At 45.8% G+C, this 13,829-nt stretch overlaps 1 protein-coding gene across 5 annotated transcripts in view; it reads left to right on the top strand.

Annotated features, from left to right (window-relative positions):
• dgkzb (diacylglycerol kinase, zeta b) overlaps positions 1–13,829 on the top strand; it is a 76,746-nt gene that overhangs the window by 34,017 nt on the left and 28,900 nt on the right. For 3 of the 5 annotated variants that reach the window (XR_013789980.1, XM_079500803.1, XM_079500801.1), the window contains exons 2-8: positions 3,757–3,865; positions 4,912–5,007; positions 5,931–6,062; positions 8,125–8,181; positions 8,870–8,938; positions 10,002–10,073; positions 12,627–12,743. Coding sequence is in view for 4 of the 5 variants with exons in the window: in XM_079500803.1 (XP_079356929.1) it covers positions 3,757–3,865; positions 4,912–5,007; positions 5,931–6,062; positions 8,125–8,181; positions 8,870–8,938; positions 10,002–10,073; positions 12,627–12,743 (652 nt within the window). In the remaining variant the exon portion in view is untranslated. The remainder of the gene's footprint in view (positions 1–3,756; positions 3,866–4,911; positions 5,008–5,930; positions 6,063–8,124; positions 8,182–8,869; positions 8,939–10,001; positions 10,074–12,626; positions 12,744–13,829) is intronic. The other 2 variants (XM_079500804.1, XM_079500802.1) reach the window with 2 other exon arrangements.

The following is a 13,829-nucleotide window of genomic DNA, read 5'->3' as shown; positions in this document are numbered from 1 at the left end:
TCACCAAAAATATATCGGAACAGACATTTGGAACCAATAATAACCAACTTAATCTTGCTCAAAGTGTGTGTGTGTGTGTGTGTGTGTGTGTGTGTGTGTGTGTGTGTGTGTGTGTGTGTGTGTGTGTGTGTGTGTGTGTGTGTGTGTGTGTGTGTGTGTGTGTGTGTGTGTGTGTGTGTGTGTGTGTGTGTGTGTGTGTGTGTGTGTGTGTGTGTGTGTGTGTGTGTGTGTGTGACTGTGTGTGTGTGTGTGACTGTGTGTGTGTGTGTGTGGTATCAACAAAGTGAATGGTCTACACATTCACAACGCGTTGCCTTGTTAATCATAATCTAGGCAAAGGTTTGAATTAATCACGATATTGATTGATTGAAGTCCTATTGCCCCAACATTGGCAATAGTGAAATGGAACCGGAGACCTTTTTAGAGTTAACCCATTTTGGGCGGGAACCCCTTTTGGTGTTAGCATTATGTTATGCTTTAGCTATTGAAAAATAGCAGATCTACAAGCTCATAGCGCGCCACCGAGTGGCACGCTATGAGCTTGTAGATCTGCTATTTTTTTTAAATCGAACGACTGACATAGAAACAGCTTTTTTCAGAAAACTGTCATTTTCAAACGGACATTTGTAGAATCTGATCTCAGGTCAAAATGGGTTTTAAAGGGCAGTCAGTCTGTCATTCCACCCATGACCGGCTACCATGCCAACGTACAGTAAGGTGCCGCTTGATTAGCCGACGGGACAGGAAGCGGAGGAGAAGGTGCTATAAATGGAGTGTTTCCCAGCAGGTCACTAATCTACTGGCCCGACGGTTGTCCTGACGATAATCACTATACATACTGTACATACAGGGCTTCCTTGTTCTCTGCCGCTCGCATCACTTCCTGTTATCAAGTTGTCGTAAACGTGTTACATTGGGGTCTACCTGGTGCTCTTATCCAGAGAGAGAGAGAGAGTTCCAACACGTCCAGCATTAATGGTGTATACACTAGTATCTACAGTGTTTCCCTTTCCCCTATATGCATTATTGTGTGGTTGGCCACCACAGTATGATTTTTAATGGCGGCTGCGAATAGGCCAAAATAATAATCACAACAACGTATGCGCGCGTTTGCAGAAGTTGTGATGTGAAAGCCCCCCTCTCCCCCCCACTATCAGCTTCTGGCTAGGGGAAGCACAGAATTGTCAATTGTATACTTTAAGTCCAGATCCTAGATCAGCAACATTACTTTCAACCAATTAATGTAAGGAATAGTTTGAAAGGAATGGGTTCAGAGGTTCAGCGCGCTTCTCTCCCTCAGGCGTCTTACTGGTATAATCATATTCTTTGTGTGCGTACGTGTGTGTGTGTGCTTGCGCGCGTGACCATGTGCTCGCTCGCATATGTGACAAATCGTATTGTGTGTGTGTGTATGATTTGCATATACGTCTGTGTCCTCCTTGCAAATTACAATAGATTTAGACTGGTTAGAGTCGAGTTGTGATTTGATAAGAGGTGATTGCAAAATGCGAATCAGCTTTCAGATCACCAGTGCAGTGCACCACCCAGTTGTCTGTCCTCTTATTCCTGTTGCTCTCAGAATGACCCCCTGTTTAACCCGACCCTACAACAGATTTTGATGATATTTTAAGTAAAACTGATTTTGCAGGAGGCTCACTAGGATAGTCAGTGGATCAGAACTGCGAGATCTACTGGTGTATTGTTGTTGTAAGGGACTAACTGGTAGAAATTGACATAGGCCTATCAATGCACCTGGGCCGGACTAACCGGCCCAGGTGCCCGGACCGCTCAGCCGTGGCCCAGGCCGGGAAAAGTCATTTTTATTTTGCTTTTTGCGTTATAATTTTAGCATCATTGTATAATCGTACCACTGTACTATTTGCACGCTGTTAAAGTATTCAATCAATCAAATCAAATATAATATGTGGCTTAAGGGAGGACCGACTGATAGAGATACACAGATCTCCATATATGGGCATATTGGCTGGATCACCGATGTGACGTAGTAGGTGTGAGGGCCTCATAGCGGCCACAACCCTAGATCTCTAGTTACTAATAGTTTCTGACTGGTTTCTGCCCCGCCGGTTGTAGAGGTTCGACCTGTTCGCAGCCGGCCGACGTTCCGACATGGACACGTTTTTCCGACGTCACTTTAAGAGGAAGGAGGAGACTGGGATTCTTCAGAGTCCCCAGCGGAGGCCGAGCGTCGCTCTGCCGACCAGCAAGGTCCGTCGGCGCTCCAGCGTGGGAGTGGCCTCGTCCAGCCTATCGCGGCGCAGGCGCTCCAGCCTCCGGCTGCAAGGGGGCGGGGTGCTAGCCTTAGTAGGGGGACACTGTGCCGGGCACGGGACTAGGCACGCCACGTCGGCTAATCGCGGCAAAAGGGTCGGGCCTGGTGGTCGCAGGCGCTCCAGCACCACCGCGCCCGTCTTTAATCCGCGGTTCGCTGTCCGGCGGAGGAAGCTGGTGAAACTCAGGACCATCGACACCCCCCTGCTGGGTCCTTCGATGCTATTGGCCAGTCTCATCCAGATGTCCGAAGACGAGGAGGGGCTTGGTGGCGTGGGAGAACAGCAGGTGGAGGTAAGGGGCGGAGGAAGGACTCCGTCTCGCTCCAGCAGCCTCCAGTCAGACGAGGACGATGACGGCTACAGCCAATCAGATAGCAGCCTGACATCGGAGGCTGAGGAGGAGGATGAAGGCCCTTCCTTCTCCTCGGCCTCCCCCATCCCCCCCGTCCCCTCGCGGTCCCTGACCCCTCGTTGCCTGAGAAGGAACTCCCCCCACCCCTTAGCCTCGCCCCCCGACTCCGCCCCCTGCACTCGGCCCTGCCTCCCCAGCCGCAAGCGGAGGAAGAGGAAGGTGTCGACGACGGTGATGAAGGCGGGCAGCCCCTGGCCGGGGAAAGGCAGGCCGTCGCTGTGCTACCTCCATCACCCTGCCTTCCCCAGGGGCCCCGGATACCACCCCGGAGACCCCCAGCTCAGCAACTGGAGCACGTTCCTGCTGTATGTAAACAACCCCCGACTCCCACCCTCCTCCCCTCCACCTTCTATAGTGAACCTCAACCTACTACAGGCTAGTGATGCAGAGCTTGTCTCTCCTCAGCCTGGTTGGTTTGGGGATTGTATTTAAACAAGCTTCTCTTCAGTTTGGTGATTGATTGTTCACACTCGTGCAATGAGAGATGGGAGGGGGGGGTGGCCTTAATTTAGGCAGAGAGGAAGAAAAAAAAAGGATTAGCGCATCAAAACACGATCCTCTGTGTAGCTGGCTAATAAAAAGCTAACTCATTTGTGTGGCTAATGCTAACAATGAGGCTGAATCGCTGACGGTGTTTGAGTTTTGGTCAAATCTTTGGTTGTTCCCAATCCCAAGTTATAACCTCATCCATGCATGGAAACGCATCGCCGTTCACTTTTGTTTCAGCCTTGTAAGATATGTTTTGTCGTATATTATTATGTCTACAGAACTGGGCGATCTAAATGTGTGTTTTTAACCCATTCTGGACGGGAACCCCTTTTGGTGTTTTAACTAAGCATTATGTTATACTTTAGCTATTGAGAAATAGCAGATCTACAAGCTCATAGCGCGCCACCGAGTGGCGCGCTACGAGCTTGTAGGTCTGCTATTTTTGAAAAATCGTAAAAATGCGGCACAAATCTTTGAATATATATTCTTTCAGAGCGAACGTTTTTTTAATTTCGACTCAAATGTTGTGTGTCTCTCCTATCTGTTTGTCTCTGTGTCCGACAGGAAGGCTCAGGGTAAACCAGCCGACCAGCACGCTGCAGCCACGCCCAGCGTGTCGGCCCCCAGCGGAGCCGAGACGCACCGAGAACTAAGCAGCACCGTGGATTGGAGCGTGAGAGAGACACACACACACACACACACACACACACACACACACACACACACACACACACAAATGGTGCATTTATATAGCGCCTTTATCCAAGGCGCTTTACAGAGATTGTGCATTACATTCACCCATACACACACACATTCATACACCGATGGCAGCGGAAACCATGCAAGGCACCAACCTGCACATCGGGAGCAATTAGGGGTTCAGTGTCTTGCTCAAGGACACTTCGACAGTAACTCTGGGGGAGCCCGGGTTCGAACTGGCAACCTTACGGTTACCATCCAGGCATTCTACCCCTGAGCCACCGACACACACACACACACACACACACACACACACACACACACACACACACACACACACGCACGTCTAACACGGTGGTTTTCAACCAGTGGTCCAGGGACCATCAGTGGTCCTTGAGGGGGTTCCAGGTGCTCCTCATCAGCTAAATGCATTACTTAATTTACAAGAAGTCTACACAATTAGAGAATGTAGGAGAATTGTTATTTTTGATCAATGTTTGCCTGTCGTCTCTTATTGTGGACCAAATCTTATCCAGCGACGACAACGTATTCAAAGTATTGGGTCTGAGTGGCTAAATGTCATCAAACGGTGGTCCGTGGCTCAAATGCAGAATAAATAATGAGCCTTTGCTATGAAAAGGGTTGAAAACCACTGGTCTAACATAATGTCATTGACCGACTGTCCAAGGAGATTAACCCCTTTTGGTGTTAGCATTATGTTATGCTTTAGCTATTGAAAAATAGCAGATCTACAAGCTCATAGCGCGCCACAGAGTGGCGTGCTACGAGCTTGTAGGTCTGCTATTTTTGAAAAAACGAAGAACGACTGACATAGAAACATAGCTTTTTCAGAAAACTGTCAGGATGTAGAAGACATTTTTAGAATCTGATCTCAGGTCAAAATGGGTTAAAAGTACATCTCACCAGAAACCCATATGTTATTTACTCTACACATCACAAGAGAAACGGACCCATAACTACAAGACGGGTGTCTTTACTCCCTGTTGTTTCTGTTGCCAGGACAATGCTCTGTTTGGTGATCATATTTGGTTTGAAACCAGCGGTTCCGGAGACTTCTGTTACGTCGGAGAGCAGCACTGCATCGCCAAGACTCTGGTGAGCCAACATTGAACTTGACAACTGGATTTTTTCAGTCCTACTGGGACTTTGAAGGCAGGGTTCGGCTGACCACTTCTCTAGGAAGTCAATCGGACGCACTCATGGATTAAAGTTCTCGGCCGCCACGATGAAGCCAGCACGTCATCCGTGGAAGTGTATTGGCTGTAGTGGTTGTTTTAAGTTATTAATTATTTTAAGCATTTGTTTAATGGTCAATCTAGCAAAATGTTTAAAAGCATTTTCCTTAAAATCTCAATAGTCTGGGATATTTCATGTTTTTGTATAAAAGCAAAGACTAAAGAAGTCTTTGACTTCTTCACCCGGTTGGCCAGTATGTACAGTAAAACTAAAGGGACAATATTCCTAAAACATCATGATGTTCCATTGCATGTTAATTGTTTAGGAATCGACGGCAGTGTGTGGGGGAACTCCTTTACATAGCGTTTCACATTAGGACTTGGTCATACAAACATTTTCAGTTGTGGGCGGGAACCCTTTTTAGTGTTAGCATTATGTTATGCTTTAGCTATTGAAAAATAGCAGATCTACAAGCTCGTAGCGCGCCACCGAGTGGCGCGCTACGAGCTTGTAGGTCTGCTATTTTTGAAAAATCGAAGAACCACTGACATAGAAACATAGCTTTTTCAGAAAACTGTCAGGATGTAGAAGACATTTTTAGAATCTGATCTCAGGTCAAAATAGGTTAATCCATGCGTACTTGGCTTCTCCAGACTCCTCTGATCCAGACTTATAAAAAACCCTGCTCTGTTAGTTCCACGCCACAAATGGCAGATCCATAAGCTCACGACGTGTCACAGCTTGACGCGTTGTGTTCCGGATGTGCTATTCTTTGCTGCGTGACACGGCATGTAACCAATTAACCAATTAACCAATTAACCAATTAACCAATTCTAAATCAGGTAACACAGTACCTACCTGCTGTGTTACCTGATTTTCTTTCTTCCCCCCTTCAGCAAAAATCTGTGGCCAGGAAGAAATGTGCTGGATGTAAGATCTCAGTCCACGTAATGTGTATGGAGCAACTGGAGACGGTACGGAAACACCACAAATCAATAACACTATACAAACACCCACCACCACAGAGGCCTGGGTTTTGGTGCCTCCGGCTTCTTCAGGCTATCCAACGAACACAATAAGTACTATAGACGAATACCAGTTTAAGTCCAGATTTTATTCTGATGCCTCCACGAAAAGGCCTAGTTGTCCTGACCCCTGACCCCTTATCCATCATTTATACATTATGGATAATTAGTGTGGACTTAAACTGTTATTCGTCTATAGCAGGGGTTCTCAACCTGTGGGTCGCGAACCCCTCGGGGGGGGTCGCCAAATTATTTTGGAGGGTCCCCAAATTATATTAAAAAAAAAATGGAAATGGAAATGAAGAGTTTACATAGTACATGCATACACTTTCCTTAATGATTAGATCTGGTTTCAGTATTCATTTATGATATATCTTCTCTATTATTAAGGTTATTTTTGCAGTCAGTTTGTATTGGTGGTGGGGAGGGGGGCGGGGCAGGGGTCGCGAGACATGGCCAAAGCATTCCCGGGGGTCCCCAGCCAAATACGTTGAGAACCCCTGGTCTAGAGCAGGGGTTCTCAACGTTTTTGGCCGGGGACCCCCGGAAATGCTTTGGCAATGTCTCGGGACCCCCGCCCGCCCCCTCCCGACCCCCAATATAAATTGACTGCTACAATAACCTTAAACCATTTTGGGCGGGAACCCCTTTTGGTGTTTTAAGCATTGTTATAATTTAGCTATTGAAAAATAGCAGATCTACAAGCTCATAGCGCGCCACCGAGTGGCGCGCTACGAGCTTGTAGGTCTGCTATTTTTGAAAAATCGTGAAAATATATATATATATATATATATATATATATATATTTTTTTTAAATAATTTGGGGACCCCCTAAAATAATTTGGCGACCCCCCGAGGGGTCGCGACCCACGGGTTGAGAACCCCTGGTCTAGAGTACTCTTGTTCATGTGTATGTCATGTCCTCGTCACTTCACTAGTAACGGTTGGATACAGACAATGCATTTTTTGAGTGGTTCAACCACTCCAAGGAACAGCAATGTCCGTGTTAACCTATGTGTGTGACTATGTGTTAACCTATGTTTGTGACTATGTGTTAACCTATGTTTGTGTGTGACTCATGTGTGACTCATGAGTACCAGTAGGGGCGCTGTCGTGCCAGAAACACAGAGAGAGAGATAGTGCTGCACTGTTGCCTGCTAATGAGAGAGAGAGAGGGGGGGGGGGGGGAGTTGCACCACTCAGTTCACACGGGTGTGATTTTTAAGTAAATATTGACCCATACCGATATGATGAACGTTTAATAGTGCATCCCTAATTTGGATAGGTTTCTCAATATTGTTACTGACAAAATGGAAACAAACTAGAGCAGAAGGAGTTTACTTCGAAACGTCCTTACCGATAAACGTCAAAACGTATAGGCATCTATTTATTAATAACCTACTGTCGGTAGCAGTAAGCCCAGCCCACTGTGTCGCTGACCGTGGTGCTGAAATGGTCTCTCTCTCTCTCTCGCTCTCTCTCTCTCTCGCTCTCGCTCTCTCTCTCTCTCTCTCTCTCTCTCTCTCTCTCTCTCTCTCTCTTTCTCTGTCTCATAGTGGAAATATTGCGGGACTAGATGGTACTTACATTTTGCTGTAGGCAGGAGTGGGCGGGACTAGATGGTACAGTACTTACATTTTGCTGTGGGCAGGAGTGGGTGGTCAAAATTATATAAACCCATTTTGGGCGGGAACCCCTTTTGGTGTTCGCATTATGTTATGCTTTAGCTATTTTTGAAAAATCGAAGAACGACTGACATAGAAACATAGCTTTTTCAGAAAACTGTCAGGATGTAGAAGACATTTTTAGAATCTGATCTCAGGTCAAAATGGGTTAAACCACTGTGGGAATGGACGCAGTGCTCTATTTGGCTGTGACAGGGATCACAGTAGTACACAAAAGGGAAATTGGCAGTTGATCAGAACAAACAAACCAACCAGAAATAATAAGCGATTCAAATGACACATTTTGTTTTAGCATGTAACACATGGTTTTTGATGCCTTTCTTCAGATAAACTTCAGGTGTAAGCCTTCCTTCAGGGAGCCAGGAAGCCGTGCGATCAGGGAGGTCAGTACCTGAATGGATGAACGAAGATTAGGCATGTAACGATATATCGTATATCGATATATATCGAATCGATATTATATCCCGACGATATGTATCGATTTATTAAAAAGTAATATTGATTTTAAAAAAAGATTTGTATATTATTTTTTAGGGGGGCTAGTGTGTGTGATATGAAATGTGAGCTGTAATCATATTCCATCATATTCACGTGCTTTTGGAGAGAAATGAGACAGACTCCATGCAGTCACTTTCAGTAGTAGAGGCCTGCAGAGGGGAGCTGTATGTGTCTGTGACACAGGTGATGGTCGCTATTGATGCTCATTAATACATCAAGGAAGGCAATTATGTTTCTGCACTGTCAAATAGGTCTACATATATCCTAAGATGCCATCAAAGAAAAGAAGAAATGTTAACTCGAGCTAGGTTTAAACATGAAAGCATGTTTACAGTTGTTGCACAGAAATTAAGTAACTTTACATGAAAAGTAATGCTACTTTTGCAATGTAGTTAAATAAAAGTTAAAAATGTGTCTGGAAAATAACGTGAAAAATCGTATCGTGAACCTCATATCGTGATACGTATCGTATCGTGAGTTGAGTGTATCGTTACATGCCTAACGAAGATGTATAAATAAGCACTTTTTATTCTCTCCATATTAAATCTTATTTTGTTTCCACAAATTCTTTAGCCCAGCACGGTGCGTCATCACTGGGTCCACAGACGCCGGCAGACTGGAAAATGTCGACACTGTGGAAAGGTCAGTCTCGAATGAACTGAATCTGCAGCAAAGCTCTCTCCAACTGCTGCAAACTTTTCTCCAATGGCTCTAAACTCTCCACGGACACATGAAACCACATGATAGATGAAGGTAGCTAAAGGCCTCAGACAGCTACGCGGGCCAACCAGCTGCTAGCAAAGCAATCAAGCTAAGTGGTGCAACGGCGGTATGCAGTGCAAACTAATCTTTTTTCATGTTCCACGTATTGTTACCGCACAGTAGTTACATGTGCAGAGTGCAATCCATAGGATAGTGTAACTACACACTAGAGACTAAAATAAATGCACAAAACAAAATAAATACTCAGGGCAGTGTGAAAGTATTGTCACTTTTGTGCACAAACTGTGTATGTACATTACTTTCAGGAAATGGACAAAAGAACCTGTGTTCAATTGCTCTAATATAGTTATTAATTAGTCACAAGCTGTTGTTAAAACTTAGTTTGTTAACCCATTCTGGGTGGGAACCCCTTTTGGTGTTAGCTATTGAAAAATAGCAGATCTACAAGCTCGTAGCGCGCCACCGAGTGGCGCGCTACGAGCTTGTAGGTCTGCTATTTTTGAAAAATCGAAGAACGACAACATAGCTTTTTCAGAAAACTGTCAGGATGTAGAAGACATTTTTAGAATCTGATCTCAGGTCAAAATGGGTTAAGTTGATGAGCTGAGTCGATGCAGGTTAGTAACACACCATCATAAGGAACAACAACTTCGTACTGTGTGAGTGTGTGTAGGTACTGTAGGTACTGATGGCAAAACGCCCTTCTTCACTTAAATGTTTAGGCTGTAAATTAATATCTGGCAACCTTCCTCGGTCATGTGGTTTCAACATGTGTATACCTGGAGATACACATCATAGACTCAGAGTTGTTTTTGAGTTTACAACGTTTTGCTGTTATTAATGTGGGCCCTCTATTTTGTTTTTCAGTTATCGTATTTTTCAACTAAAGCCCCACACTAACCCTGCCTACATTTATTTCAGTTCTTTAAACCCAAACAACATTCTAATCATTAGAATGCACTCTGTTGTGATTTTCTCCCAGGGCTTCCAGCAGAAGTTTTCGTTCCACAGTAAAGACATCGTCGCCATTAGCTGCTCCTGGTGCAAACAGGCTGTAAGTACCACACCTGATAGTACCGTAACGTAGTTCACAAACAAGAAATGATGACATAGTCATATTATAGTCATACTATCACCAGCTTTTGTGTAGACTGGAACTCACCTATGCTTTTTATGGCATAGGCAGCTCCCGGCAGGATCGGCCGGGAGAAACTAGGCGCAGCTGCTGGACATGAGACTAATTAATTAGAGCGACAGAGAGGAGTGTGTGTATGTGTGCGGGTGTGTGTCAATTTAACAAAGGTGCAGACGATCCGAAATCAGCAGAGAGTGAGCGACGTTTGTGCTGCTACTCTATGCCGAATTGAAGTGGACTCGGGCCCCAGACTTGTTTTCTCCCTGGAAATAAAAACGTCTGGGTTTCCGTACTTTCCGAGGCTAGCTTCTATCTATTATACATTTGAAAACGTGTGCCCAATGCCCAAACCAGGAAAATAAAGTCACCAGCTACTACGTCACTGACACGCTGCAACACGCTGCAACACACACTGCAACAACACACTAACACGACACAGCCTTACCCTCCGCGTCGATCCACGGCTATCTCCTCATGTCGCGCCGCACGGCCACACTCAACAACACCCGCGTAAAAACTGTCATTGCACTGCCACTAGAGCCGCCTCCCGTCCACACTCACAAACAACATCAATATCAATAATAAACACAAACACGCCACAAGCACCGACACCCCCGCCTAATTTGTTGCCAGGTCTATGAAAACAACCCCAGAAAAAATGCCATTCAACACGCTACTTACAACTCGCTTACAATTTGCGGACCTGGCAACACTGCATCCTGTTTTCCCATTGGCTACGGTTGCTACAACACGCATTTGCACTGCATCTTGGGAGCAACACAGCTTAATGTAGGGGTCACCGATTGCTGTGCTACATCCCCCTCATGTTCTCACCACCCCGTTCGGCTACACCACACACACTAACCTACACAATTCTCCACATGCAACACAGGGCCCTTATTGGCTAGCCCCCTCACATGGCGATCCCCACGCAGCCAAACATTGGCCAGCCAGCCACACACACACACCCACACACACACAACGGCCACGTTCGGAATTATCGCACTGAGCGCACTGTGCAAATGCAATGCAAACTAATAGGCGAGTGTGCTTCGGTGCGGTATTTCCCTACTCGCCCATCTCATCGACACAACGCGCGCAGTCGGATGCCAAGGCCTTCCGCGCATTATTCCTTTCCCAGTCTCACCACACCACGGACTCATTGTAACCTCGCATCAGTGTCACTGCAGACACGTAATCACACTGTGGAGGATTTGTGACTGAGTGACTGTGTGTGTGTGTGTGTGTGTGTGTGGTTTGATTTCAGCATGTTTTACACTGCACAGTTGCGCAGTGCACACCATGGGACAAATCGGCTTTTCACCCCCTGCCACTGTGCCCACAAACGCATGTACAAGAGGAAAACAATCTAAACATTATATACTAACGTCAGCATCGGGCAGATTAACACACACAAGCGTTATTAGTTGAGCTTTCCTATTGAAGTGCCTCTGAATTGTAACTGTGCGTTTATGTCAGTCAGCGATGCGATCCGTTGTTATTCAGCCACGCACGGACTGGAGAGAGGCGACGTGTTTCTCTCCCTTCGGCTCATGTAGCCCTCATTGTAACTACAAATATTGTTCCCGAAGAAACAATGTGGGGTCACTGCAATCCAAAAGATTGTAGGCCTACTATAATGCAGTCAAGGTCCCCACAAAAATATACTACAGTATGTTCTGCTCCATTCTCAACATCTTTTGGTTTCCAAAAACACTAACTTATTGTAAGTAAACCAAAACAGTAAAAAGCAGTTTCATGTGTGCTTATTTTAATTTAATTTAATTTGCTTTGATGTGAAAATAAAATACAACAAATAATAATAATACCCATCCGTTAATACATGTGAAGGGCACAATACTGGGTTTAAAAACACAGCTGAAACATGAAGTGGAGTCTGTCAAATCTCGCAATTTCCTTCTTCCCATTGCGCTGCAACGGAACTAGGATGAGCCGCCCGAAGGGCGGCGAAATTCTAGTGTAACTACAATAGTTAACATGGCGTGCAGACGATGGGTTGTTGCTTGCTGTCGTCAATTTACACATGCCGAGTAGTGTTGTGAGTGACTGTGGTGTTCATTCCATTGCTTGCTGTCCCATTGGCCAGAGGACTATGCCGTTCAGATGATGGGTTTTTGCTTGTGCGGCCAATCCTGAAGAAGTGTCTGGTAGCCTAGAGACGAGTCAGCCAATCGGGACTAGGTCGCGCAAAGGTCCTCATGAGTGAGCTCCGGTCTGACACCACACACAAGCCCCTGTCCCTCTTTCTCTCTCTTACTGTGTGTGTGTGTGTGTGTGTGTGTGTGTGTGTGTGTGTGTGTGTGTGTGTGTGTGTGTGTGTGTGTGTGTGTGTGTGTGTGTGTGTGTGTGTGTGTGTGTGTGTGTGTGTGTGTGTGTGTGTGTGTGTGTGTGTGTGTGTGTGTGTGTGTGTGTGTGTGTGTGTGTGTGTGTGTGTGTGTGTGTGTGTTTCAGTATCATAACAAGGTGACGTGCTTCATGCTGCAGCAGATTGGAGAGAGCTGTGGTCTGGGTGCTCACGCTGCCCTCATTGTCCCTCCAAGCTGGATTATGAGAGCCCGCAAACCAGGGGTACACACACACACACAAACGTACACGCACGCACACACGGCAGTGTCGCCCCCTTTCATGACGACGCCAGGCCCAGGAAATAGTTCCCAATGCATTTTCCCCATAGACATTTCTAAACGTATTTATTTAGACCTTAAAAGCGTCGTACAAAGCCAACTCTTGTCGTGACAAATCATGACGACAAACACAATATTTTGGACCAAACAAATAATTACAAAGAAGAAAAACAACAAAAAAAGTTTTCTTCTTCTTTCTAATTATTTGTGCGAAAAAATTTGTTTGTTGTCATGATTTGTCACGACAATAGTTGGCTTTGTACGAGGCTTAAAATGTCTTTAAATAAATACTTTTTGAAAAAACCTAAACATAACCGCAAGCACGGGAGCAGTGCATGTTCGCCAACCTTAATGCATGTTCGGACTAACGGGACTTCGGATCTTTGGGCAGTTCCCGGTCTAGCCAAACACCAACTCGGGATTCCTGGATCGCTGCCCTCCACAATTTCCTATCCAACATCAGGTTCTTGAGCTCTGCAGTGTTGACCATGCAATGGAGCCAGTAGGCTCTACTGGAGCGGAGACGTTGTCAGCCATTGTCCGACACGGCGTTGATCGCGTTGTCTGACTCCTAACCCTTAAGTAAACGTAAAGCGAAGTTGTTGTATAGTCTTGTATAGTATTGTCTCACAATGCTTTTGCTTCGGCGGCAGTAATTTCGCTTCCACGTTTCCTAATCGCAGCCATTGGAGCCTACTGGCTCCATTGCATGGTCTTGATGAGTAACCTACTGGTGGTTAAGGGTTGATAGCAACCCTCATCGAAGCAGGTGAGAAATGCAGACTATCTGACCATTTAGTCACACTCGCACACCTTCACTTTACTCTGCTCACACGACGAAAAGTCAAAAAGTTGCAATATGCCGCACACATGTCCTGAGTGCTGTCTTCTCTCCTCTAGTCACACATGTCCTGAGTGCTGTCTTCTCTCCTCTAGTCACACATGTCCTGAGTGCTGTCTTCTCTCCTCTAGTCACACATGTCCTGAGTGCTGTCTTCTCTCCTCTAGTCACACATGTCCTGAGTGCTGT

Source organism: Electrona antarctica, assembly GCF_951216825.1.
Source record: "Electrona antarctica genome assembly, chromosome: 5".
Classification (NCBI taxonomy): domain Eukaryota; kingdom Metazoa; phylum Chordata; class Actinopteri; order Myctophiformes; family Myctophidae; genus Electrona; species Electrona antarctica.
The sequence above is the reverse complement of the archived record's forward strand: the minus strand, read 5'-3'. Positions and strand labels throughout refer to the sequence as shown.